This window comes from Micropterus salmoides, unplaced genomic scaffold, assembly GCF_014851395.1.
Source record: "Micropterus salmoides isolate LMB-PRFRI ecotype aquatic unplaced genomic scaffold, ASM1485139v1 Ms_hic_scaffold_1284, whole genome shotgun sequence".
NCBI lineage: Eukaryota > Metazoa > Chordata > Actinopteri > Centrarchiformes > Centrarchidae > Micropterus > Micropterus salmoides.
In genome coordinates this window covers 1-27,809 of record NW_024040357.1, presented here as the reverse complement: position 1 = coordinate 27,809, position 27,809 = coordinate 1, and the positions used below count along the sequence as shown (strand labels likewise).

Below are 27,809 nucleotides of genomic sequence, written 5' to 3'. Positions count from 1 at the left end.
TTCTTCCTCAGACGAAGCAGCATGCCTTCCACCGGAGATGCCAAATGCAAAATACACAGAAAACCAAAATGTTTGGTATGAGGATGGACATATGATTAGGATAACATGTGACAAAGGATATGACCCAAAGGCCAGGATGTCACAGGGCCAGAAAATGGCCGACATTTTTGTGCATCTGGTGTTTTATTTTGGAATGTTTTTTACTTGTGTGCTGTGATTGTTATTGCATGACAGTGGTGTTTTAGCATGTTGTGGTGCAGTACTATTAATTCCCCTTTATATAGCTCCCTTTTTAACTTGTGTCATCACATTGATTTTAGTTAGGCCTTTTTAAATCAAGTCTTATTTTTAATTGCATTAATAAATTGTTAAATGTATTTTAGCTCATTGTGGTTTCTGCTCTGCTCCAACCTCAATTTAAAAGAAGCTGTGTGTGTCTGAGTCCTAGGGCTCCAAGTACCCCCTAGGTGGCGTTGTCGCCCTTTCTTTTTAAATACATTTTACTTAGAGCTTTTAATTGAGAATTTGTATTGGACACCGGCCACTTACTTGACAGTTACTAATTCTCAATCTGATTCTGAAGCCCGGGGCTTTCTGTATGCTGAAGAAGAGGAAAAAGATGATTTGAGAGTAGTTTCTCCTTTTCTGTAGGTGTGTGTACATGCAGCCTATTTGCCCATCTCTCCTTTGGCTCCAGAACAACAGCATGATGCCTGTGTGTTTACTTGACAAACTTTCTGGGAGAAGGCCCCCAACAATTATTAACTGGTTCTGATCTGGACTAAGCTCTCAGATTTACTGTGTCGTGGGATGATTTCATTCCTGACAAAATGAACATGAGATATCTTGGATTAGTTCTTCTTATTTGGTTTCCAGGAGTGCTTCATGGTAAGAACATTAAATACTTTGACATCGAACCATTTAAATTTGTTAAAAACAAAAGTAGTGACTGTAGAGTAATTTTGCTTGCTATTGTATTTTAGCACAAAGTGCTGCACAGCCCTGTAGTGCTCCTAAACTGGATGGTGGTTTCTTTGCCCCAAAGCAAGAGACTTATTCTCATGGAACGGAGCTCAGTTATACCTGTGATACTGGTCGTAAACCTGTGGTGAAGGGATGGTGGGCAACAAGCACATGTCAAACTGGAAAATGGTCTCATACACCACAGTGTATAGGTAAGTGTTCCCTCTGCTGTTTTTTACTTTGTCCACATGGTTGCTCCGTCACTCTATGAATGGCAAAGTCAGTCTGTCGGCCGTGCACTACTTTGATCCAGACTGAAATACTGGACATGTTGGCTGTTTTGTCATGACATTTGATCTAGACATTCATGTTGCCCTGTAATGAAACTTGGTGATGCCCTGACTTTCATTTACATCCATCAACTGAATCTTAATCCTATATCCACAATTAATGCAGTGGAGCATCCCTTGGCAGCAAGTCTTTTAATATATGATAAATCCTTGGAGATAACATTCACCCATGTAATGGCAGAAATGTAAATTGCCAAGTTTAAATTTTGCCGAGTTTAAATACTTTCACTGTAGCAATTATTTTCTTTTCCTCAGACGAAGCAGCATGCCTTCCACCAGAGATGCCAAATGCAAAATACACAGAAAACCAAAATGGTTGGTATGAGGACGGACACATTATTAGGATAACATGTGACAAAGGATATGAACCCAAAGGCCAGGATGTCACAGCCATATGTATAAATGGAACGTGGTTCTCTGTGCCGGTCTGTGAGAGTAAGTCTGTCAGATGTTCTATACCAGTAAGCTGTGAAACTAACAGAGACCAGAATAATATCAGTGCTGTAATTCTTAGGCTTAAATTCTCACCAGTTGCACCAACCAAGCCACACATCTGAGCACCTTTACCTGTTGATGACTAATGGGTTTATTTTTACAGAAAGTATCCTTGCATGTGGTGAACCTCCTAAAATCCCCCATGCAGTCATCATTCATCAGAGATATCAGGAGATGTTTGCTGTAGATTCAGAAGTGCAGTATGAATGTGAAGATGGATATACTGTAGAGGGAGCAGAAAAATCCATCTTTTGCATAGCTGGAACTTGGACTAAAGGACCACCGTGCAGTAAGTGGACAATGTGCTGAGAGATGCACTAATCATTTGACCCCCTGAACAGCAATTGTCCAACTGTAGATTAGAAAAAAAATATCTCAGCTGGCTAGCTTTTAGGCAGACAAAATACCATGTGCACTAGAAAGCAAAATCAGACTACTATGTAAATAGTTTACTTGAATGTAATGGGGCAAAGTTTTGGAAAACAGTGAAATCCCTGTTGAAGGATTTACTGAAGAAAGAACAGACATAAAAAAACAACATTATTGTTGATGCTTTTAATAGCCACTTTCTTAGATCAAGTAATCTCTTTGATAAATTGTCCACTACTACTTAACAAGATGATAGCTGGATACAAAAAACATATGACAAGATTTTGCAATAAAACCATTTCATGACAATTAAGTCCTAGATGCCTTAATTACTATAAATGCTAGGAAATCAGCTGGTCGAGACAAATTGGATCCATGCCTGCTGGTCAGGGCAGCGCCTTTTATCTCAAGGCCATTAACGCATATTTTTAATCTAACTGTGTCAACTGGAATCTTGCATGTCCATCTTGCATCTTGCAAACTGTGCATGTGCTCACTCTTCAAAATGGAGGAGACACTAGAGTACTTGATAATTATCGACCTATTTCAAAGCTGTCTTGCCTGGCTAAAATTCTGCAGTCTAAATAGACAGCTTTGTTCTTTTTTAACTGAATGTAGCTTACTGAACAAATACCAGTCGGGTTTTAGACCTGGCCACAGTACTATTACAGCGGCCACACTGGCTGTAGATGATATTGTCAAGAGCTTGGATGCTAAACTAACTTGTGTTTTATTTATTTACCTGTCCAAGGCTTTTTGACACCGTTAATCACTCTGTTCTCTAAGAATATTATTCACAGGCTTAGTAAATATCATAGTAATAAATAGCTATACTAACTTAATAATATAATAATAATAATCTTTATTTGTAGAGCACTTTTTTGAAAAACGAGTTACAAAGTGCTTTAACAAGTGTAAAGACAATAATACCCAAAAAAACAATACAAAAACAATACAAGATAAAGAAAAGAAAAGACTAAAATAAATAAAAAAGATAATTATAAAATTAGTAAAATAGAATAAAATAAAACGGATAAAATAAAGTCAAATAAGATCGGGAAATGCTCTCCTATAACACTATGTTTTAAGAAGGGACTTAAAAGAGTTCACTGAATCAGCTGACCTGATTTCCTCGGGCAGACTGTTCCAGAGCCTCGGGGCCCTGACAACAAACGCTCTGTCCCCTTTAGTTTTCAGTCGAGACTCTGGAACAGATAGCAGACCTCTGCCCGAGGATCTCAAGGTACGTGCTGGTGCGTATGGGACTAAAAGGTCAGAAATATAACAAGGCGAGAGGCCATGAAGAGCTTTAAAAGTGATCAATAGAATTTGAAAGTCAATTCTAAAACATACTGGGAGCCAGTGTAATGAAGCTAAAATAGGAGTAATGTGGTCATATTTCTTTGTTCTGGTTAAAAGCCTGGCAGCTGAGTTCTGGACAGTCTGGAGTCGATCAATAGATTTCTGGGTTAAACAGGTGAAAAGGCTGTTGCAATAATCTAGGCGTGATGAGATGAAGGCGTGTAAAATGGTCTTGGTGTCCTTAAAAGTTAACATGGATCGAATTTTTGCTATATTTCTAAGTTGATAAAAACATGATTGAACAAGCTTTGTGGTGTGCTGCTTGAAATTTAAATTACTATCAAACCAAACTCCAAGGTTCTTTGCCACAGGCTTAATGTGATTTACTAGGGAACCAGCAGATGGCAAAACAAATACTGCCAATACTGTGAACTCAGCATTCCAGGGACTGTGGATCTGATGGGCAAGTATATTTGTGTGTCATCAGCATAAATATGAAAAGAAATTCCATGTTTATGGATAATATGTCCAAGGGGAAGCAGATACAAGGAAAACAAAATGGGTCCTAAGACCGACCCCTGAGGCACACCATATTTAACTGGACAGAACGAAGAGACATAGTTGTTTACAGACACGCAAAACTTCCTATTTGACAGGTAGGATGAAAACCATTCTAGCACCGTACCAGAGATCCCCACCCATTGCTTCAGTCTGTCAAAAGCAGTGCTAAGGTCCAGGAGTACCAGGACTGAGCACATGCCTTCATCAGCAGACATTAAAAGGTCATTGGTGACTTTAAGCAGGGCAGTCTCAGTGCTGTGGTACTTCCTGAAACCAGATTGAAACTTTTCAAATATTTTGTTATTTTCCAGTACAGTGAGCAGCTGTTTGGACACAATTCTTTCTAGAATCTTTGCAATAAAAGGCAGTTTTGAAAATGGTCTAAAATTTTGTGGTAGGGAGGGATCTAAACCAGGTTTCTTTAAAAGTGGGTTCACGCAAGCCGTTTTAAAATAATCAGGGACACAACCAGTAGATAGGGAATAAAATAAAAGAGCTCCTGCAGGCTGCACGAAAACTTAGGGCGAACAGCATGAGCAGATGATGATCTAGACTTAGAGTAACATGTGACCAAGGATATGAACCCAAAGGCCAGCAAGTCACCATATGTAGAAGTGGAACATGGTCCTCTGTGCCGGTCTGTGAGAGTAAGTCTGCTGTACCAGTAAGCTGTAAAACTAACCAGAATAATTACTGTGCAACATTATACCGTATACTGTATTTATCAAGTCAACAGGTAAAATACGCAGAACGATTTTAGTTGACATTACAGAATAACTTTCATTAAATCTATATGTTTCTTGGAGGAGCCAGACCAACTATTGAACATAGTGGATCCACAGTGGGAAGAACAGGTTGGGAGGACACTGAACAAGGTGGGGGAACAAAACCTGGGGGTTTATTTGTCTGTATTAAATATAAATGAGTATATTCATTTATTTAATTCCATTTTAGAATATGTATATATTGTATATCTAATTTGTTTTCTTATTCCCACTTAGGCAGAGGAACTGAAACAGGTGCCGTAGGAGGTAGATTATTGACATTGATTGTATTATAGAAGATATATATATATATATATATATATATATATACTATATATATTATTGTAAATTTAATAATCATTGATTTAAAGGTTAATCTACTTTACATTAAAATCTTTAATTTTCAAAAAGAATAATGGGGAAATTGTTTTGACATTAGTCTGAATCAGAAAGAAAAAGAGTTCAAATAACATGCTGAAGTGTTACTAACTGGTGTGTCTTCTGTTCTGTGTGTATACCTTTATCTCCTCTGCATCTTACAGGATCTTCTGCCACCTCTGGCTCAAATGACAGAGACAGTCAACCTGCATTCATGTCAAGTAAATCATTCAGATCAAATGCTCCTTTTACATCACATGTATCGGGTTTTGTTTATATATTTACTATTCAAATATTTCTTCACTAGCTGACCAGTTACTGTAAAAGAATCTGTAGCCTCACTGAGTGGTTTGGGGATAGGCATGGTGTGTATTTTCTGTGATCCATCCTCCCGGTGAAGCTCATCGCTGGCAGGTTGCCTTTTACACACGAGTCGGTTCAGACACCGTGACGTGTTACAGTGATGGCAGTTGGTCAGACCTTCCCATCTGCAAAGGTTTAAACAAGTCAATATCACAATTTTTCATTCTCAAAGTCTATCAAAGATGTTATACCACATAATTACATATATGTGTTTTTTTTGTATTACTTTTGTGCAGAGGCATTCTGTGTCGTGGATCATACTAGACATCGTTGGGACAACTTTCAACTATCTGGAGTTGAATATATCAAGGAAGGAGAGAAAAAGACATTTCCATGCATTTATTCTTCTAATTGGAGGAGGGTTTTTCAGTGCATTGAAGGAAGAATACAGCATACAAGCTGTAAGTATATATGTAAGCTCTTCACATATTTATTTGCCACTAAACTTTTAGTTTCAACCTTTTTATTGTCAGCTACTATGTTTATGAATATGAACTAAAGTGATTTAGATATGAATCATTTTCAGTGTGATAGTTTCAAGAAAAAGGAAAAGAATAAAAGGAAAAAAGAACACCAAGAACGGAAACCTGAGTATTTAGAAAATAAGCCTGGCATTACTCTATAGTTTTCTTATTGTCAACAAATCCCATGAAAAGAACCAAACATGTCCAACTGGACTGGCACTCTTGCAGCTTGCCCCTGAGGATAAGAACATTTCTTCTCATCGAAACAGCAAAAAGCCAAACTTTTCCAACTATATGTCTCCATATCCAGCACTCCAGCCAGCTTCTCATATCCCCATACTCCAGTTAGTTCACCCAGTGCTTTCTCATGTCATCACACCACCCACCAACAGCAGAGCTGCTCCAACCTTCTTCACTCAATACCTTCTCCCTTTGTGTCTAATATGTCTCATCTCTTTTCTTTATTTAAACACATTCATAGCATCCTTTCCTCTTCACTTTTCAGCCACCACTAATACTGCTCCTTTGGCTCCTTCAGCCTCGTCTTCCTCCTCTGTAAAATTAAACGTTTCTGTTCATAACGCCTCAACAGCATCAAGCCATGGAGTTTTCTCCACCCAACATTTTCTATTGTCACCTGTCTCATCTTTTATCTCCTTACTCTCCAAAACCACAGCACATTTTCCTTCCCTACATTGCCTTCCATCGTTGACCCTTTCCTAATGCAAACTCTGTGGCCAACAGCTATTTCCCTTTATCCTCCGCCATGCTCCCAGTTTACACCATTTCAGCCACTCGACCCTCTCCTGTTTGACCGTGTTAGATCCAGCTGCCCCACAACCCTACGACACACGGTTTGTGAACAGCAAAATATCTCAAACACTAATAAAAATGGGTATCTTGTCATGGAATTTGTCTACAGTAGGAAATATAGAATAACACCAGTCTTGTCCTATAAGAACAGAACAGATTTTCCTCAGTAGGTGCAGCTAAGCAGAAATGTAGTGAATCAGCCATCAGTAACAAATGTTTGTGTGAATTAAACTACCTACTGAAATATTCACTGCTGTGCTGCTGTTGGATTCTTTTAGGTTGTCATTATTATGACATTCAACGGGTAAGTGTTATTCTTGGATTTACTTTTTTAAAGAATGTAATTACTGTTAAATTGTTTATTTATTGTTGGACAATACTTTATTTGAACTTTATCCTGCAATTTAATACCATGTTAATATTGATGAATTAGCTATTAACATTATTGCTTATTGTCTGTGTTGTAAACAGGGTTTATGCCGATAAAGCACAAGAGAAGAACAACTGCTGGGCTGACAACAAAAGCCAAGTTGGAAACTTTTGAAATACCTCCACCATAAAACAACTACGCCCAAAAACATGTTGTCTCAATTGTACTTGATTTTTTTAAAACTTCATGCACTAATAACATGATCAATATTTTGACTGTATAAGGGTCATATGGCCTACAGTAATGTTCACTAGAAATCTTAACAGAGATCTTTGTATTATTTTGTCTACACATTGTTCAGAACAGTCCTTCCTCTCTGCAAGCACTAGTTCTTCTTATATTATCATACTTGAGACAGCATTAATACAAACTCTTGACAAAATCCATTGTCAGTTTAAGTGCTTCATGGTGGGGTCATCATAATCAAATAAAATAAAAAACACAACTGTCCAAAGCTATTTACAGCATCTGAAGCTGCATGTTTGAAATGCAACATGTTGCTGCCTAACCGACACTGATGTAGAAGTGCAATACATGATGGTTCATTGACAGAATAATAAAATAAGAACATACAGTACATCTAAGGCTGATGAGAACGTCTTTAGTTCTGCAGGTATTTAGTTATGAACCAAATAATTGGGCAAATTAAATGACGGCACTAGTTCTAACAAAGTTAAATCAACTCACCCTGACAAGAACATGAATGTGTGCACCAAATTACACCGCAATCTATCAGATAGTTGTAGAGATATTTAATTGTGGACCAAAGTGGTGATGAACCAATGACCATGCTGCTAGCATGGCTAAACAGGATCAGGAGTTTATGCAAACTTGTTCAGGTAGTGTTATTTGTAACTGCAACAGTGGTGACTGTGTAGATCGTTTGTCATTGCACACAGAAAATGTGGTGACCTATGGATTCCATCTACAAACATTTTATCTACAATAAGTTAAGTTAACTTGTTTAAATTTCAAGATAGTTAACTGTAAGAGTGCAACTTGTCACTGAATTCATAGACTTCAGTTTCACACACTGTGAGCAGATGGAGGTAATTTACTCAAACTGTCCCTGATGATGTTCCGATGCACAGGTTTTGTTTATATTGTGTAAATAAAATGTAATGAACCTTCTATGACAAAGTATTTGCTCTGAATAGCTTTGCTCTTACAATGTGGTAAGCTGACATTTTAGAGATTATCTGATTTAAACTTGTAACATGCGTTACCTAAACCTGTTTGACTGCAATGCTCTTGGCTAGTTGAGTCTTACTCTCACATAATGGTTGATTATCCATGTAGATCTGGATGTTCTGAAGGTTTGTGTTCTCAGAAGCAATCAAGGACAAATATGTGTTTTTAGATCATCTGTTAATCAGAATCTGTTAATCAGAAGAAGTGAAGGCCAGGCTACATAAATAACTAAATCAGTGCAGGCTGACCTCTGATCAGAGCAGTCCAGTAAAACATTTTGAAGTTTGGACAAATACTCAAATAGATTTTTGTAGAGAGTTTTATAACAAATAAACCATAGAGATTCTGGTACTCTGGGACAAATTAATCATTATGACAGGCATTTTCCAAACAAATGTGGAATTAACAAATGACGTATTTGCCCTAAGTAATTAATAATAAGTTACATGTAATTATGTCTATTGTTATGCAACTAGTCAACAAAGCAAATGTGTAAAACTACATGGCAAATAAAGCAGTTACTGATTCTAAATCTGATTCTGAAGCCCGGGGCTTTCTGTATGCTGAAGAAGAGGAAAAAGATGATATGAGAGTAGTTTTCTCCTTTTCTGTAGGTGTGTGTGTACATGCAGCCTATTTGTCCATCTCTCCTTCGGCTCCAGAACAACAGCATGATGCCTGTGTGTTTACTTGACAAACTTTCTGGGAGAAGGCCCCCAACAATTATTAACTGGTTCTGATCTGGACTAAGCTCTCAGATTTACTGTGTCGTGGGATGATTTCATTCCTGACAAAATGAACATCAGATATCTTGGATTAGTTCTGATTTGGTTTCCAGGAGTGCTTCATGGTAAGAACATTAAATACTTTGACATCCAACCATTTAAGTTTGTTAAAAACAAATGCAGTGACTGTAGAGTAATTTTGCTTACTATTGTATTTTAGCACAAAGCGCTGCACAGTCCTGTAGTGCTCCTAAACTGGATGGTGGTTTCTTTGCCCCAAAGCAAGAGACTTATTCTCATGGAACGGAGCTCAGTTATACCTGTGATACTGGTCGTAAACCTGTGGTGAAGGGATGGTGGGCAACAAGCACATGTCAAACTGGAAAATGGTCTCATACACCACAGTGTATAGGTAAGTGTTCCCTCTGCTGTTTTACTTTGTCCACATGGTTGCTCCGTCACTCTATGAATGGCAAAGTCAGTCTGTCGGCCGTGCACTACTTTGATCCAGACTGAAATACTGAACGTGTTGGATTGATTGCAATGACATTTGGTCTAGACATTCATGTTGCCCTCGGGATTATGAATTGTAATAACTTGGCTTAATTTTCATCTATATTATTTAATTTAACTTTAATCATATATCCATAATCAAGGCAGTGGAGCATTCCCTTTAGCAGCCAATATATAATAAGTCCTTGGAGGAATATTCATGCAAATAATTGCAGAAATATTTTAAACATAAACATTTACAAATAGAGGTGGTATTATGTTTTTTGGCTTTTTCTCTCTCCTTTTATTGAGATATATCTATTTTTTGTGCACGTTAACAGGTTTGCAAAGTGAAAAAGCCCAAAGTCCAGCACAAAGGGAGTTCCCATCTCCCACAGAAAGCTCTGCTCTGAACCGTTTGAAAACAGCTTGTTTGTAGTCCAGCCCTTCACTTCCTTCACTGTGACGTCACAATGAAAACGCGTCATAAAGCTTGCCAAGCGGCTAGCGGGGTCAGGCACACCCTCAAACCAAGCTAGTCTGAGCAGAGGCCCTTTGGCTTGACTCGCCTTTGTTTGGTTTTCCATTGTAGAAATGTTGCACCTGCTTCCATGTACTTTTTTTCACATCACATCACCTCTGTCGAGGTTCCAAGCGAGCTGAGGGAAACTAAAATGTAACGTGAAAACACGACAGACTGTTGTGGACTTGTGAGTAATATAATAATAATAATAATAATGACTTTATTCAGGACTCAGAATGGAAGGTCCATAGCACACAGAAAAACCAAGACAAAACAACAACAGCTACAACGTAATAATAAATATACAGTACATAGATAAAAATTAATAAGTAACTTATACCATCTGCTAGGTTACGGTCGCAGTCTGAAGCGGCTTTGATTTGGATCACACTACCTAAATAGTATACTGATATTAAAAGTCATTGCATATTGATGGTAAAAATATGGTGATGTATTTTTGTTAAAAACTGTTGTATGTTGCACATATGTTGTATGATAAATAACTTAAAGATAATGTTTAGTTAAAGACATGTTATGAAGAGTTCATGGGTTGTATATGCAAGTTGTAAATCTGTGGTAATTGTGCTGGAGTCTTAAGAGTGGGTTTTCATTGGTTGATGCCAGTGGGCATGATAGGAGGAGCATCATGGGCATCGACACTTCACTCCAGCAGACAGTGACTGACGGTAGACACATCACAAAAAACTCACAGAAGTGCACCAGTTATCAGGCACTCCTTTATTTTATTTTCCTGCTCATAAACGACCAATTGCTTTTGGGTCTCAACGTACACGAGCCACGCATCAGGCCTGCAACGTTGTTTGAAGTGGTTTTGCCAGCTGTATGTGAGAGTGTTATAGTGTGGTGAACTGTGGTATTGTTATCTTGCAACAGAACTACTGAATTACCGCAGATCTTGTGTGAAACGAGTGATTGTTTATTTTGCATTTATTTTATTTTTCTAAAGAATAAGAGAACTTTAATCATATAGTAGAGTGGTGTTGATTATTTTATCTGAAAGCCAGTTATCATATCTGAGTTTCACATTTTGACTACAAGGGAAGCTAAGATAGTTGACGCCGGGTTTCAGTGTTGATGTTAAGAAACAATATTCTAAAAGAACTCGGGGCCCTGCCCAAACTTACTTTCTAGAGGGTAGGAGCGCTACACTTGTTTCTTACGACCCGCACTTCTCTGCTTCTGATTGGCTAGTAGTCCTTACCTGGGAACAGCGCATGTGCAACTCCCAACAAAGATTTTGTACAAGTAAGATGCATCCCTCTGTAGCTCAAGAGCGGAGCGTACAACACATAGGGTGAAAAGAGGAGCTGCAGCAATGTGCAGTATGAGAAGAATATGGTGTTTTTTGAAAGTTGAACCATGTAAACCTGTTCTGGTACAACCCCTACTTAAGATTTTGAACCTGAAAATGAGCATAATACCACCTTTTTAAAGGGTCAGTGTGTAAGAATCAGTGGTTCTTCCAACTTCAGTGTGTGTTCATGTGCTCTTAAGTTGGAATGTGGACTCAACATGGATTCCACATTCTCTCCAGCGCTCTCTAGAGCCTTTTGTCCATTTGGGCTACTGTTGGAACATGGCGCCGTCCATGTTAGAGGACCCGCGGTGTACGTAGGTAGAAATGGCTCATTGTAAGGTAATAAAAACATTAACGGTTCCTTATATCGCCCTGTGATGGACTGCCAACCTGTCCAGGGTATAACCCGCCTTTCGCCCGATGTCAGCTGGGACCCTGTATGCAGGATAAGTGTTTGACGATGGATGGATGGATGGATTCATTATATCATATCTTTGTACACTACTGAAAACATAGTTATATATATTATATTGTTTTTCTGTCAATAGATCCTCCTAAATATGACACACTGAACCTTTAAAGACTGACACCATGGTAAAAATGTGTTGTTTTCTTTTCCTCAGACGAAGCAGCGTGCCTTCCACCGGAGATGCCAAATGCAAAATACACAGAAAACCAAAATGGTTGGTATGAGGACGGACACATGATTAGGATAACATGTGAAAAAGGATATGAACCCAAAGACCAGGATGTCACAGCCATATGTAGAAGTGGAACGTGGTCCTCTGTGTCGGTCTGTGAGAGTAAGTCTGTCAGATGTTCTATACCAGTAAGCTGTGAAACTAACAGAGACCAGAATAATATCAGTGCTGTTAATTCTTAGGCTTGAATTCTCACCAGCTGCAACAACCAAGTAACCACTCACATGACAGTGTGCTTATTTTTACAGGAAGTATCCAGGTTTGCGGTGAGCCTCCTAAAATCCCCCATGCAGTCATCATTGATCAGGAATACCAGGAGGTGTTTGCTGTAGATTCAGAAGTGCAGTATGAATGTGAAGATGGATATACTGTAGAGGGAGCAGACAGCAAAAAATCCATCCTTTGCATAGCTGGAAACTGGACTGAAGGACCACCGTGCAGTAAGTGGACAATGTGCTGAGATATGCAGTGATGAAAATACAATGAATTAATATTTAGATTATTATTTTGGTTAGTTGCTTATTTAAGAATAAGCAACTAATCTAAAAGCAACTAGTTGCTTATTTAAGAATAAGCAACTAATCAAAATATTAAAAGTATTTAAAGAATGTTGCAGCAACAGGTGCATGAAAATACAATGAATCATTTAGATTATTATTTTGGTTAGTTGCTTATTTAAGAATAAGCAACTAATCAAAATATTAAAAGTATTTAAAGAATGTTGCAGGTTTGGTAGGTGGCACAGTTTATAGTTTTGTTTCTAGAAGACAGGTTTGCAACACTGATCAATCGTGTTATAAAAAGCTTAAAGGAATAGATCAAATGAGAGATTTGTGAAAGGTGTCATTCAGAGAACCCACAGAGAATCAGCCAGCTACAGTTTCTCTCAGTTCTACAAAGATTTATAGCAACATTCCTCAGTGTTTTGTTTTTTATGACCCACTATTTTAAGATGCCCTATAGAGTTTGCTTGTAAACAAAGTTTCTGTTTGTATTCAGTGTTACTCACCAAAATGCATTGTGTGTATCCTTATGTGAAATTTATTGGTGGTAAACTCTTCTATGACAGCTCAAAATATTTATTTCCATAAAACCTTTTTTATTTTTTATATTTCAGTGAGCAACTGTGGAACCCACAGTTCCTAATGGTGATTGTAGCGGGGGTTCTCGTCCAACCTCCTCAAAATAGGGAAAAACACATGCGTAGTCGAAAAATAGTGGCGTGATTTTTATTATGCCGGCCTCCAAAGTGCAAACAGTGAAAAACTTGTATAAAGAAAACAAAACTAAAAAAATAACGATTTGAAAAAAATTAATAACTTACTCAATAATAAAGTTACACAAAAAAAATACTTTGATAACTCAGTTTCTCTCTATCCCCTCAAAAATACAAATCACTAGTTACCTCCTCTGTGACCAGGCCAAGACTGACCTCACAGGCCCAAAGCTGCCACTTTTAAAGACAGTAGCCCTTCCCACTAGGCTTAACCATTATTTACACAATATAATAAACAGTTTTTACTAACTCCAGAAAAGGATTTATATCTATTACACTTCGACATATTTTCAACAATATTATATCCACCTCCACAAACATTTTCCTTCCAGTTATTTACATCACAAATTATTATTACAACCAAAAACCATAATTTTGCAGTTCACATGACCATGAAAGCGCGCGAGAACATGCTATTTAAAAGAAGGAAATGTTACGCTCCTGTTTTGCCAAACTGGATGGGAAACAGAGCAAACCTGCGATGCATCTCGACACATAGTAAGTGTTTGATGTTTGTTTAAATGTATGCTTAAAGAAGAATAGAACTACCAAGTGTGCACCCTTGATCGCGCTACTTAAACAGTAGAAGAAAAATGCATGATAAAAAGGTTTTATGACCGGCTTAATTGAGGCTGGACGGAGCCGCTCCGTCACAGTGATGTTGTGAAAACGGGTCAAATGTTTTTAACGTACTAGTGCGGTTCCTTTTACACACAAGTGGGTCCAGCGGCAGTGGTTTGTTACAGTGATGGCACATGGTCAGAAGTACCCACCTGCAGAGGTATAAACAAGTCAGTTCTAAAGGTCTATCAAAGAGGTGGGCTGGGAAAATAACAACACATTTTCTATTTTATTGTTTTGTGCAGCTACCTTCTGTTCTGTGGATACAAATGAATATCCAGCCTTAGAACCTGCTGGAGTAAAAATTCTAAAAAATGGTGAGAGTGAGACATTCAAATGTAAGGATCTCTGGATGTTTAATAATTATTCTGTGGGCCGCTGTGCTGATGGAAGAATGACGTTTACCAGATGTAAGTATCACTATGAGCTCATTACATGTAAATATGCCATTAAACAAATACAGCAGTTTTGTTGTTTTCCCTAATCAGTGGCAGCTAAGATAAAGTGTGTGTGTATTTATGGATTCCAAACACCAGACCGCTATACTTGTGAGGTCCAAAAGATTTGTTGGGACCAAAATGCTGGACTCGAGGGCTTTTTGAGGGTCAAGACTTGGTTTTAGTGTTAGAATTAGATTAAGGTTAGGTTAAGGGTTAGGATGTAGTTGTGATGGTTAAGGTTTGGGTAATGTTCTAGGGAATGCATTGTCAATGATGGGTCCCCACAAAGATAATAACGCAAGGCAACTAGCTTGGCTCTGTCTAAAGGTAGCAAAATAAGCTTGTTGGCTGCTGAGATTTTTTTGTTTACTTTGCACCAAAGAAAAGAAAGACGAGGGGAAACATGTCCAGCTACAGTATTATTATTTTTTATTATTATTATATTATATTATATAGCTGATTCACTATAGGCTTCTGCACCATGATTTAAAAGTACTGGTCCTCTACAACTAATTCAATGAACAAAACAATACAATAAAACAGAAAGAAAACTGCAGACATTTAGTAAATCAGACTTCACCTCCCTATCAAAAGTCAATAATCTCCTTCACATAATCACAGCTGTGCCTCTTTGATTGTTTTCAGGTTGTAACAAGTTTCAGCTAAAGATGGTGAGTTTTACTCCTGATTATACTTTATATATATATATATATATATATATATATATATATATATATATATATATATATATTAGTTCATTACATTTAACTGAAAGTGTTTAATGTTTGTTTAAACCTCTGTCTTGTAACCAGAATACTTGCTAAGACTGTATCACCAAGGGGAAGATACTGCTGCCTTTGGATATGCTCACCACCGACTGAAAACAAATGCCAGACTGGAAACTTTTGAGAAACAACAAAGCTATATTAACATAGGCTGCGAATGCTTGCAGCATTCACACCCAATCATGCTATCACGCACGTGATGGGTTTTTCAAAAACCATATTGATCCATGGATGGCTACATAATGTAGGAGCAAACTGTCGGTCTGTATGCTCAAAGCTGCAAAACTATCTTGCTTGTAAGACTTACCTGAATAAAGTATTCAACTGGAATTTCAACACTAATCTTGTGTCTGCTGAGTTCTTGTGCTGAAGTCATGCCCCAAAAGTAATCTGTCCATCCTTTATTCATACCTGCTTATCCTGATCCTGTATGCACTCCCAGGGGGAGTACCACCTGTACAGGCTGTCTGTCACAGCCTTAATAACTCAAAAGAATCTTTAAATTTTATTCATCATGACACAATGTTTTAAGAAGAGCATTGCCACTGTTTTAGATATTTAAATATCCATTAATTAATTCAAATGTCTGTGACTTCCATATAACTAAAATCCACCAGCAAAGCAACTCCAGGATGCAACAGTAACTTAACCACACATGATTATTTTGTTTTTCCACTCCTTCATTACTAAAATCAGATAATTTCTCAATTAAATGGTTTTTTATTGATGACTTGATTAACGACTGTATTTAAAATAAGGTTCTTCTATACTTCATCATTGTGCTCATATGTACATAACTTTGCATCACAGTTACAAACACAGAACATTCAAGTGACATTTTGTACAGGCAATACACAATATATGTGAAGGCCTCAGTGATTGATATTTTTACTGGAAGAAAAAAAATACTTACGTGATTCATCAGTTTATCAAAATTGTCATTGATTACTTTTCTGCCAATTGAGTGATCCCTTAAAAAACTATTTGCTTTAGCTCTTTTGTGACTACCTGAGTGAGTTCACCTGATCACACTTTATTTAAAGACTGCTTTCCCTTTCACTCACTATTTGACCTTGACTTGGTCTCGGTTTCTACAAGAAGAGGTTATTTTGCTCTTTAGTTTTATCCTATGTCCATGTTAGTTTATCTGAGGACTTTAACTTAAGATATTTATCTTTCCTCATATCATATAATGGACATATTAATTTGGGTTCTAATCTTATGTTTGTTTTCTTTCGGAACGAACGGCTCAAGTGTATTTATCCGCCTTAAATGTTGGTACATGCAACCTTTGAGTATTGAAGAAATAAAATTTGTTCAGAGGACTGGAGTGTTCCTGCGTCATTCCATGCATTCAGATTGGATGCCCAAGATATATAGCAAACTTTTCATTTTGAACCTCCTAATATAGTGCGTGTTGTGCACAGAGGAAGCTGAATCCAGCCCCAGCAGTGTGCTCAGCAGGCATCAATAACAACAGAAATGAATAATCAGACAGGGCCTGAAAGGAGAGCTGGTTAAAAGCTGCTTGCAGGCTATAGCAGCTTGAATAAGGTGCCTTTATTTGATGAATGCTGAGAGGAATCAGAGAGGAATCAGCTGAACAGTCAGCTGACGTGGCGGGATTGTGAGCTGAGCTTGACTTTGTTGCCTGCCTGAACTAGTGCTGTGCTCCGTTAAACTTTCTATGACAATTTGCTCTGGATAGCTTTGCAAGCTGTCATTTTTAAGATTTAAACATGTAACATGTGTGTTTCTTGAACCTGTTTGACAAGCTTGAATTTTGAGACTGCATTTTTTAACAATTAGAATATCTGCTCTTGTAAGTGGATGGCTTGTTGAGTCTCTAGATTATCTATGTGAGTCTGGGTGTACTGAAGGTGTGTGTTGTTGTCAGAAGCGATCGAAGGCCAAATGTTTTTAGATCATCTGTCAATCAGAAGAAGTGAAGGCCAGGCTGCGTAAAAAACTGAATCTGTGCTGGCAGAAGATGACCTCTGATCTGAGCGGTCCAGTAAATCATATTGAAATTTGGACTCCAAATAATCAAATCGATTTTTGTAGAGAGTTTTATAACAAATGAACCACAGTGAGTCTGGAACTGTGGAGACAAATTAATCATTATCACAGGCCTTTCCCAAACAAAAAAACTAATGTTGACTTAATACAATAAATTCCATATTTCTCCCAAGTGGGATTCATAAAGTAATTATTCTATAAAAACAAAATATATTGACAAAAGTGGCCCTCCGATGGATTGGCAACCTGGACGGGTGTACCCCGCCTTTTGCCTGATGTCAGCTGGGATTGGCTCCAGCCCCCCGCGACCCTGTACGCAGGATAAGCGGTTGATGATTGATGGATGGATATTGACAAAAGTGATCTGAATCTGGAATCTTCCACAAACAAATTCTCATAGCAATAATTTCCATTCCTAAAGTAATTCTAAAGATAATGTAATTATGTCTATTGTTAGTCACCTGTTCACCAAGGCAAATTCCTTGTATGTGTAAAAACTAAATGGCAACAAAGCAGTTACTGATTCTGAAGCCTGGGTCTTTCCGTATGCTGAAGAAGAGGAAAAAGATTATATGAGAGTGTTTTTCTCCTTTTCTGTAGGTGTGTGTTTGTGCAGCCTATTTGCCCAGCTGTCTTTTGGCTCCAGAACAACAAACTTTCTGGGAGACGACCCCCAACAATTATTAACTGGTTCCGAGATTTAGTTTGTACAAATCAGTGCTTCTTCCAACTTTGTGTGTTCATGTGCTCTTAAGTTGGAATGTGGAATCAACATGGATTCCCGTGGTGTATGTAGATAGAAATGGCTCATTGTAAGGTAATAAAAACATTAACGATTCATTATATCATGTCTTTATACACCACTGAAAACATAGTTATATATTATATTGTTTTTCTGTCAATAGATCCTCCTAAATATGATACACTGAACCTTTAAAGACTGACACCATGGTAAAAATGTGTTGTTTTCTTTTCCTCAGACGAAGCAGCATGCCTTCCACCGGAGATGCCAAATGCAAAATACACAGAAAACCAAAATGTTTGGTATGAGGATGGACATATGATTAGGATAACATGTGACAAAGGATATGAACCCAAAGGCCAGGATGTCACAGGGCCAGAAAATGGCCGACATTTTTTGTGCATCTGGTGTTTTATTTTGGAATGTTTTTTACTTGTGTGCTGTGATTGTTATTGCATGACAGTGGTGTTTTAGCATGTTGTGGTGCAGTACTATTAATTCCCCTTTTATATAGCTCCCTTTTTAACTTGTGTCATCACATTGATTTTAGTTAGGCCTTTTTAAATCAAGTCTTATTTTTAATTGCATTAATAAATTGTTAAATGTATTTTAGCTCATTGTGGTTTCTGCTCTGCTCCAACCTCAATTTAAAAGAAGCTGTGTGTGTCTGAGTCCTAGGGCTCCAAGTACCCCCTAGGTGGCGTTGTCGCCCTTTCTTTTTAAATACATTTTACTTAGAGCTTTTAATTGAGAATTTGTATTGGACACCGGCCACTTACTTGACAGTTACTAATTCTCAATCTGATTCTGAAGCCCGGGGCTTTCTGTATGCTGAAGAAGAGGAAAAAGATGATTTGAGAGTAGTTTTCTCCTTTTCTGTAGGTGTGTGTGTACATGCAGCCTATTTGCCCATCTCTCCTTTGGCTCCAGAACAACAGCATGATGCCTGTGTGTTTACTTGACAAACTTTCTGGGAGAAGGCCCCCAACAATTATTAACTGGTTCTGATCTGGACTAAGCTCTCAGATTTACTGTGTCGTGGGATGATTTCATTCCTGACAAAATGAACATGAGATATCTTGGATTAGTTCTTCTTATTTGGTTTCCAGGAGTGCTTCATGGTAAGAACATTAACTACTTTGACATCCAACCATTTAAATTTGTTAAAAACAAAAGCAGTGACTGTAGAATAATTTTGCTTACTATTGTATTTTAGCACAAATCGCTGCACAGTCCTGTAGTGCTCCTAAACTGGATGGTGGTTTCTTTGCCCCAAAGCAAGAGACTTATTCTCATGGAACGGAGCTCAGTTATACCTGTGATACTGGTCGTAAACCTGTGGTGAAGGGATGGTGGGCAACAAGCACATGTCAAACTGGAAAATGGTCTCATACACCACAGTGTATAGGTAAGTGTTCCCTCTGCTGTTTTTTACTTTGTCCACATGGTTGCTCCGTCACTCTATGAATGGCAAAGTCAGTCTGTCGGCCGTGCACTACTTTGATCCAGACTGAAATACTGGACATGTTGGCTGTTTTGTCATGACATTTGATCTAGACATTCATGTTGCCCTGTAATGAAACTTGGTTGATGCCCTGACTTTTCATTTACATCCATCAACTGAATCTTAATCCTATATCCACAATTAATGCAGTGGAGCATTCCCTTTGGCAGCAAGTCTTTTAATATATGATAAATCCTTGGAGATAACATTCACCCATGTAATGGCAGAAATGTAAATTGCCAAGTTTAAATTTTGCCGAGTTTAAATACTTTCACTGTAGCAATTATTTTCTTTTCCTCAGACGAAGCAGCATGCCTTCCACCAGAGATGCCAAATGCAAAATACACAGAAAACCAAAATGGTTGGTATGAGGACGGACACATTATTAGGATAACATGTGACAAAGGATATGAACCCAAAGGCCAGGATGTCACAGCCATATGTATAAATGGAACGTGGTTCTCTGTGCCGGTCTGTGAGAGTAAGTCTGTCAGATGTTCTATACCAGTAAGCTGTGAAACTAACAGAGACCAGAATAATATCAGTGCTGTAATTCTTAGGTTTAAATTCTCACCAGTTGCACCAACCAAGCCACACATCTGAGCACCTTTACCTGTTGATGACTAATGGGTTTATTTTTACAGAAAGTATCCTTGCATGTGGTGAACCTCCTAAAATCCCCCATGCAGTCATCATTCATCAGAGATACCAGGAGATGTTTGCTGTAGATTCAGAAGTGCAGTATGAATGTGAAGATGGATATACTGTAGAGGGAGCAGAAAAATCCATCTTTTGCATAGCTGGAACTTGGACTAAAGGACCACCGTGCAGTAAGTGGACAATGTGCTGAGAGATGCACTAATCATTTGACCCCCTGAACAGCAATTGTCCAACTGTAGATTAGAAAAAAAATATCTCAGCTGGCTAGCTTTTAGGCAGACAAAATACCATGTGCACTAGAAAGCAAAATCAGACTACTATGTAAATAGTTTACTTGAATGTAATGGGGCAAAGTTTTGGAAAACAGTGAAATCCCTGTTGAAGGATTTACTGAAGAAAGAACAGACATAAAAAAACAACATTATTGTTGATGCTTTTAATAGCCACTTTCTTAGATCAAGTAATCTCTTTGATAAATTGTCCACTACTACTTAGCAAGATGATAGCTGGATACAAAAAACATATGACAAGATTTTGCAATAAAACCATTTCATGACAATTAAGTCCTAGATGCCTTAATTACTATAAATGCTAGGAAATCAGCTGGTCGAGACAAATTGGATCCATGCCTGCTGGTCAGGGCAGCGCCTTTTATCTCAAGGCCATTAACGCATATTTTTAATCTAACTGTGTCAACTGGAATCTTGCATGTCCATCTTGCATCTTGCAAACTGTGCATGTGCTCACTCTTCAAAATGGAGGAGACACTAGAGTACTTGATAATTATCGACCTATTTCAAAGCTGTCTTGCCTGGCTAAAATTCTGCAGTCTAAATAGACAGCTTTGTTCTTTTTTAACTGAATGTAGCTTACTGAACAAATACCAGTCGGGTTTTAGACCTGGCCACAGTACTATTACAGCGGCCACACTGGCTGTAGATGATATTGTCAAGAGCTTGGATGCTAAACTAACTTGTGTTTTATTTATTTACCTGTCCAAGGCTTTTTGACACCGTTAATCACTCTGTTCTCTAAGAATATTATTCACAGGCTTAGTAAATATCATAGTAATAAATAGCTATACTAACTTAATATAATAATAATAATCTTTATTTGTAGAGCACTTTTCAAAAACGAGTTACAAAGTGCTTTAACAAGTGTAAAGACAATAATACCCAAAAAACAATACAAAAACAATACAAGATAAAGAAAAGAAAAGACTAAAATAAATAAAAAAGATAATATAAAATTAGTAAAATAGAATAAAATAAAACGGATAAAATAAAGTCAAATAAGATTGGGAAATGCTCTCCTATAACACTGTGTTTTAAGAAGGGACTTAAAAGAGTTCACTGAATCAGCTGACCTGATTTCCTCGGGCAGACTGTTCCAGAGCCTCGGGGCCCTGACAACAAACGCTCTGTCCCCTTTAGTTTTCAGTCGAGACTCTGGAACAGATAGCAGACCTCTGCCCGAGGATCTCAAGGTATGTGCTGGTGTGCATGGGACTAAAAGGTCAGAAATATAACAAGGCGAGAGGCCATGAAGAGCTTTAAAAGTGATCAATAGAATTTTAAAGTCAATTCTAAAACATACTGGGAGCCAGTGTAATGAAGCTAAAATAGGAGTAATGTGGTCATATTTCTTTGTTCTGGTTAAAAGCCTGGCAGCTGAGTTCTGGACAGTCTGGAGTCGATCAATAGATTTCTGGGTTAAACAGGTGAAAAGGCTGTTGCAATAATCTAGGCGTGATGAGATGAAGGCGTGTAAAATGGTCTCAGTGTCCTTAAAAGTTAACATAGATTGAATTTTTGCTATATTTCTAAGTTGATAAAAACATGATTGAACAAGCTTTGTGGTGTGCTGCTTGAAATTTAAATTACTATCAAACCAAACTCCAAGGTTCTTTGCCACAGGCTTAATGTGATTTACTAGGGAACCAGCAGATGGCAAAACAAATACTGCCAATACTGTGAACTCAGCATTCCAGGGACTGTGGATCTGATGGGCAAGTATATTTGTGTGTCATCAGCATAAATATGAAAAGAAATTCCATGTTTATGGATAATATGTCCAAGGGGAAGCAGATACAAGGAAAACAAAATGGGTCCTAAGACCGACCCCTGAGGCACACCATATTTAACTGGACAGAACGAAGAGACATAGTTGTTTACAGACACGCAAAACTTCCTATTTGACAGGTAGGATGAAAACCATTCTAGCACCGTACCAGAGATCCCCACCCATTGCTTCAGTCTGTCAAAAGCAGTGCTAAGGTCCAGGAGTACCAGGACTGAGCACATGCCTTCATCAGCAGACATTAAAAGGTCATTGGTGACTTTAAGCAGGGCAGTCTCAGTGCTGTGGTACTTCCTGAAACCAGATTGAAACTTTTCAAATATTTTGTTATTTTCCAGTACAGTGAGCAGCTGTTTGGACACAATTCTTTCTAGAATCTTTGCAATAAAAGGCAGTTTTGAAAATGGTCTAAAATTTTGTGGTAGGGAGGGATCTAAACCAGGTTTCTTTAAAAGTGGGTTCACGCAAGCCGTTTTAAAATAATCAGGGACACAACCAGTAGATAGGGAATAAAATAAAAGAGCTCCTGCAGGCTGCACGAAAACTTAGGGCGAACAGCATGAGCAGATGATGATCTAGACTTAGAGTAACATGTGACCAAGGATATGAACCCAAAGGCCAGCAAGTCACCATATGTAGAAGTGGAACATGGTCCTCTGTGCCGGTCTGTGAGAGTAAGTCTGCTGTACCAGTAAGCTGTAAAACTAACCAGAATAATTACTGTGCAACATTATACCGTATACTGTATTTATCAAGTCAACAGGTAAAATACGCAGAACGATTTTAGTTGACATTACAGAATAACTTACGTTTCTTGGAGGAGCCAGACCAACTATTGAACATGGTGGATCCACAGTGGGAACAACAGGTTGGGAGGACACTGAACAAGGTGGGGGAACAAAACCTGGGGGTTTATTTGTCTGTATTAAATATAAATGAGTATATTCATTTATTTAATTCCATTTTAGAATATGTATATATTGTATATCTAATTTATTTTCTTATTCCCACTTAGGCAGAGGAACTGAAACAGGTGCCGTAGGAGGTAGATTATTGACATTGATTGTATTATAGAAGATATATATATATATATATATATATATATATATATATATATATATGTATATTATTGTAAATTTAATAATCATTGATTTAAAGGTTAATCTACTTTACATTAAAATCTTTAATTTTCAAAAAGAATAATGGGGAAATTGTTTTGACATTACTCTGAATCAGAAAGAAAAAGAGTCCAAATAACATGCTGAAGTGTTACTAACTGGTGTGTCTTCTGTTCTGTGTGTATACCTTTATCTCCTCTGCATCTTACAGGATCTTCTGCCACCTCTGGCTCAAATGACAGAGACAGTCAACGTGCATTCATGTCAAGTAAATCATTCAGATCAAATGCTCCTTTTACATCACATGTATCGGGCTTTGTTTATATATTTACTTTTAAATATTTCTTCACTAGCTGACCAGTTACTGTAAAAGAATCTGTAGCCTCACTGAGTGGTTTGGGGATAGGCATGGTGTGTATTTTCTGTGATACATCCTCCCGGTGAAGCTCATCGCTGGCAGGTGAAAAGAAGCAGCAGGTGACGTCACATGGTGGCAAAGGACCACAGTGTGAGAATTACACATTCAACATGGGAAAAAACAAGGATTAAATCGAGTTAAAAAGCCAGTCAGGGAGGTTTTAGGTATCCAAAATAATAGGCTGATGGCACTATGTTAATTTTATTACAATATGTTGTGCTGTTGTTGCTGGATCACCATTTCACTGACATACTGTGACAATGTTAAATCTCTTTTTTAATTTCAGTTGACCACTGTGGAGAACACCCAAACGTTCCAAACAGTGATGTTGTACAAGTGAATCGAATGTCTTTGAAATACCAATGTAATTCCTTTTACACACAAGTCGGTTCAGACACCGTGACGTGTTACAGTGATGGCAGTTGGTCAGACCTTCCCATCTGCAAAGGTTTAAACAAGTCAATATCACAATTTTTCATTCTCAAAGTCTATCAAAGATGTTATACCACATAATTACATATATGTGGGTTTTTTTGTATTACTTTTGTGCAGAGGCATTCTGTGTCGTGGATCATACTAGATATCGTTGGGACAACTTTCAACTATCTGGAGTTGAATATATCAAAGACGGAGAGAAAAAGACATTTCCATGCACTTATCCTTCTAATTGGAGCAGGGTTTTTCAGTGCATTAATGGAAGAATACATTATACAAGCTGTAAGTATATACGTAAGCTCTTCACATATTTATTTGCCACTAAACTTTTAGTTTCAACCTTTTTATTGTCAACTACTATGTTTATGAATATGAACTAAAGTGATTTAGATATGAATCATTTTCAGTGTGATAGTTTCAAAAAGAAGAAAAAGGAAAAGAATAAAAGGAAAAAAGAACACCAAGAACGGAAACCTGAGTATTTAGAAAATAAGCCTGGCATTACTCTATAGTTTTCTTATTGTCAACAAATCCCATGAAAAGAACCAAACATGTCCGACTGGACTGGCACTCTTGCAGCTTGCCCCTGAGGATAAGAACATTTCTTCTTATCGAAACAGCAAAAAGCCAAACTTTTCCAACTATATGTCTCCATATCCAGCTCTCCAGCCAGCTTCTCATATCCCCATACTCCAGTTAGTTCACCCAGTGCTTTCTCATGTCATCACACCACCCACCAACAGCAGAGCTGCTCCAACCTTCTTCACTCAAATACCTTCTCCCTTTGTGTCTAATATGTCTCATCTCTTTTCTTTATTTAAACACATTCATAGCATCCTTTCCTCTTCACTTTTCAGCCACCACTAATACTGCTCCTTTGGCTCCTTCAGCCTCGTCTTCCTCCTCTGTAAAATTAAACGTTTCTGTTCATAACGCCTCAACAGCATCAAGCCATGGAGTTTTCTCCACCCAACATTTTCTATTGTCACCTGTCTCATCTTTTATCTCCTTACTCTCCAAAACCACAGCACATTTTCCTTCCCTACATTGCCTTCCATCGTTGACCCTTTCCTAATGCAAACTCTGTGGCCAACAGCTATTTCCCTTTAGCCTCCGCCATGCCCCCAGTTTGCACCATTTCAGCCACTCGACCCTCTTCTGTTTGACCGTGTTAGATCCAGCTGCCCCACAACCCTACGACACACGGTTTGTGAACAGCAAAATATCTCAAACACTAATAAAAATGGGTATCTTGTCATGGAATTTGTCTACAGTAGGAATATATAGAATAACACCAGTCTTGTCCTATAAGAACAGAACAGATTTTCCTCAGTAGGTGCAGCTAAGCAGAAATGTAGTGAATCAGCCATCAGTAACAAATGTTTGTGTGAATTAAACTACCTACTGAAATATTCACTGCTGTGCTGCTGTTGGATTCTTTTAGGTTGTCATTATTATGACATTCAACGGGTAAGTGTTATTCTTGGATTTACTTTTTTAAAGAATGTAATTACTGTTAAATTGTTTATTTATTGTTGGACAATACTTTATTTGAACTTTATCCTGCAATTTAATACCATGTTAATATTGATGAATTAGCTATTAACATTATTGCTTATTGTCTGTGTTGTAAACAGGGTTTATGCCGATAAAGCACAAGAGAAGAACAACTGCTGGGCTGACAACAAAAGCCAAGTTGGAAACTTTTGAAATACCTCCACCATAAAACAACTACGCCCAAAAACATGTTGTCTCAATTGTATTTGATTTTTTTAAAACTTCATGCACTAATAACATGATCAATATTTTGACTGTATAAGGGTCATATGGCCTACAGTAATCTGAATTAAATGTTCACTAGAAATCTTAACAGAGATCTTTGTATTATTTTGTCTACACATTGTTCAGAACAGTCCTTCCTCTCTGCAAGCACTAGTTCTTCTTATATTATCATACTTGAGACAGCATTAATACAAACTCTTGACAAAATCCATTGTCAGTTTAAGTGCTTCATGGTGGGTCATCATAATCAAATAAAATAAAAAACACAACTGTCCAAAGCTATTTACAGCATCTGAAGCTGCATGTTTGAAATGCAACATGTTGCTGCCTAACCGACACTGATGTAGAAGTGCAATACATGATGGTTCATTGACAGAATAATAAAATAAAGAACATACAGTACATCTAAGGCTGATGAGAACGTCTTTAGTTCTGCAGGTATTTAGTTATGAACCAAATAATTGGGCAAATTAAATGACGGCACTAGTTCTAACAAAGTTACCCTGACAAGAACATGAATGTGTGCACCAAATTACACCGCAATCTATCAGATAGTTGTAGAGATATTTAATTGTGGACCAAAGTGGTGATGAACCAATGACCATGCTGCTAGCATGGCTAAACAGGATCAGGAGTTTATGCAAACTTGTTCAGGTAGTGTTATTTGTAACTGCAATAGTGGTGACTGTGTAGATCGTTTGTCATTGCACACAGAAAATGTGGTGACCTATGGATTCCATCTACAAACATTTTATCTACTAAGTTAAGTTAACTTGTTTAAATTTCAAGATAGTTAACTGTAAGAGTGCAACTTGTCACTGAATTCATAGACTTCAGTTTCACACAGTGTGAGCAGATGGAGGTAATTTACTCAAACTGTCCCTGATGATGTTCCGATGCACAGGTTTTGTTTATATTGTGTAAATAAAATGTAATGAACCTTCTATGACAAAGTATTTGCTCTGAATAGCTTTGCTCTTACAATGTGGTAAACTGACATTTTAGAGATTATCAGATTTAAACTTGTAACATGCGTTACCTAAACCTGTTTGACTGCAATGCTCTTGGCTAGTTGAGTCTTACTCTCACATAATGGTTGATTATCCATGTAGATCTGGATGTTCTGAAGGTTTGTGTTCTCAGAAGCAATCAAGGACAAATATGTGTTTTTAGATCATCTGTTAATCAGAATCTGTTAATCAGAAGAAGTGAAGGCCAGGCTACATAAATAACTAAATCAGTGCAGGCAGACGACTGACCTCTGATCAGAGCAGTCCAGTAAAACATTTTGAAATTTGGACAATACTCAATAGATTTTTGAGAGAGTTTCATAACAAATAAACCATAGAGATTCTGGTACTCTGGACAAATTAATCATTAGACAGGCATTTTCCAAACAAATGTGGATTAACAAATGACGTATTTGCCCTAAGTAATTAATAATAAGTTACATGTAATTATGTCTATTGTTATGCAACTAGCAACAAACAAATGTGTAAACTACATGGCAAATAAAGCAGTTACTGATTCTAATCTGATTCTGAAGCCCGGGGCTTTCTGTATGCGAAGAGAGGAAAAAGATTATATGAGCGTATTTTCTCCTTTTGTAGGTGTGTGTGTACATGCAGCCTATTTGTCCATCTCTCCTTCGTCCAGAACAACAGCATGATGCCTGTGTGTTACTTGACAAACTTTCTGGGAGAAGGCCCCCAACAATTATTAACTGGT

The 27,809-nt window shown here is 37.7% G+C and overlaps 3 protein-coding genes and 1 long non-coding RNA gene across 10 annotated transcripts; all 4 read left to right on the top strand.

Moving 5' to 3' along the window:
- The first annotated feature begins 665 nt into the window (after nucleotides 1-665).
- On the top strand, nucleotides 666-7,402 carry LOC119900157 (complement factor H-like). 4 transcript variants are annotated; one of them, XR_005444011.1, is made up of 11 exons: nucleotides 666-888; nucleotides 984-1,175; nucleotides 1,569-1,748; nucleotides 1,912-2,097; nucleotides 4,847-4,915; nucleotides 5,042-5,071; nucleotides 5,347-5,403; nucleotides 5,543-5,678; nucleotides 5,782-5,946; nucleotides 7,101-7,126; nucleotides 7,294-7,402. XR_005444011.1 is itself a non-coding variant. In XM_038714918.1 (8 exons), the coding sequence occupies exons 1-8, from the start codon at nucleotides 831-833 to the stop codon at nucleotides 5,504-5,506; spliced, it is 789 nt and encodes a 262-aa protein (XP_038570846.1). In that variant the 5' UTR covers nucleotides 666-830; the 3' UTR covers nucleotides 5,507-5,599. The 4 variants fall into 4 exon arrangements, 2 of the variants coding, with proteins under 2 accessions (XP_038570846.1, XP_038570848.1); XR_005444012.1 differs by lacking the exon at nucleotides 4,847-4,915 and having other exon boundaries at nucleotides 669-888; XM_038714918.1 differs by lacking the exons at nucleotides 5,782-5,946; nucleotides 7,101-7,126; nucleotides 7,294-7,402 and having other exon boundaries at nucleotides 5,490-5,599.
- Nucleotides 7,403-9,064: 1,662 nt separating this feature from the next.
- Nucleotides 9,065-15,666, top strand: LOC119900156 (complement factor H-like). The gene is made up of 7 exons (XM_038714917.1): nucleotides 9,065-9,293; nucleotides 9,389-9,580; nucleotides 12,125-12,304; nucleotides 12,451-12,642; nucleotides 14,345-14,509; nucleotides 15,185-15,210; nucleotides 15,352-15,666. The coding sequence occupies exons 1-7, from the start codon at nucleotides 9,239-9,241 to the stop codon at nucleotides 15,361-15,363; spliced, it is 822 nt and encodes a 273-aa protein (XP_038570845.1). The 5' UTR covers nucleotides 9,065-9,238; the 3' UTR covers nucleotides 15,364-15,666.
- A 1,656-nt stretch (nucleotides 15,667-17,322) lies between these two features.
- Nucleotides 17,323-18,692, top strand: LOC119900158. Its single transcript, XR_005444013.1, has 2 exons — nucleotides 17,323-18,160; nucleotides 18,324-18,692. It is a non-coding gene; the product is annotated as an uncharacterized LOC119900158 (long non-coding RNA).
- Nucleotides 18,693-18,920: 228 nt separating this feature from the next.
- On the top strand, nucleotides 18,921-26,171 carry LOC119900155 (complement factor H-like). Of its 4 annotated transcripts, none has more exons than XM_038714913.1 (11): nucleotides 18,921-19,206; nucleotides 19,302-19,493; nucleotides 19,891-20,070; nucleotides 20,234-20,419; nucleotides 23,149-23,217; nucleotides 23,344-23,373; nucleotides 23,658-23,714; nucleotides 24,151-24,312; nucleotides 24,417-24,581; nucleotides 25,744-25,769; nucleotides 25,937-26,171. In XM_038714913.1, the coding sequence occupies exons 1-11, from the start codon at nucleotides 19,149-19,151 to the stop codon at nucleotides 25,949-25,951; spliced, it is 1,140 nt and encodes a 379-aa protein (XP_038570841.1). In that variant the 5' UTR covers nucleotides 18,921-19,148; the 3' UTR covers nucleotides 25,952-26,171. The 4 variants fall into 4 exon arrangements, with proteins under 4 accessions (XP_038570841.1, XP_038570842.1, XP_038570844.1 ...); XM_038714914.1 differs by having other exon boundaries at nucleotides 18,994-19,206; nucleotides 23,152-23,217; XM_038714915.1 differs by lacking the exon at nucleotides 23,149-23,217 and having other exon boundaries at nucleotides 18,996-19,206.
- The last annotated feature ends 1,638 nt before the right edge of the window (nucleotides 26,172-27,809 follow it).

Bases quoted from the DNA above. Each gene is read 5' to 3' on its own strand.
- LOC119900156 (XM_038714917.1), top strand. From the start codon at position 9,239: ATGAACATCAGATATCTTGGATTAGTTCTGATTTGGTTTCCAGGAGTG. The intron at 9,581-12,124 runs GTAAGTGTTCCC...TCTTTTCCTCAG, and splicing joins TCATACACCACAGTGTATAG to ACGAAGCAGCGTGCCTTCCA. The intron at 12,305-12,450 runs GTAAGTCTGTCA...TTATTTTTACAG, and splicing joins CTCTGTGTCGGTCTGTGAGA to GAAGTATCCAGGTTTGCGGT.
- LOC119900155 (XM_038714913.1), top strand. From the start codon at position 19,149: ATGAACATGAGATATCTTGGATTAGTTCTTCTTATTTGGTTTCCAGGA. The intron at 23,715-24,150 runs GTAAATCATTCA...TTTTAATTTCAG, and splicing joins TCAACGTGCATTCATGTCAA to TTGACCACTGTGGAGAACAC. The intron at 24,313-24,416 runs GTTTAAACAAGT...ACTTTTGTGCAG, and splicing joins AGACCTTCCCATCTGCAAAG to AGGCATTCTGTGTCGTGGAT.
- LOC119900157 (XM_038714918.1), top strand. From the start codon at position 831: ATGAACATGAGATATCTTGGATTAGTTCTTCTTATTTGGTTTCCAGGA. The intron at 1,749-1,911 runs GTAAGTCTGTCA...TTATTTTTACAG, and splicing joins CTCTGTGCCGGTCTGTGAGA to AAAGTATCCTTGCATGTGGT. The intron at 5,072-5,346 runs GTAGATTATTGA...TGCATCTTACAG, and splicing joins TGAAACAGGTGCCGTAGGAG to GATCTTCTGCCACCTCTGGC.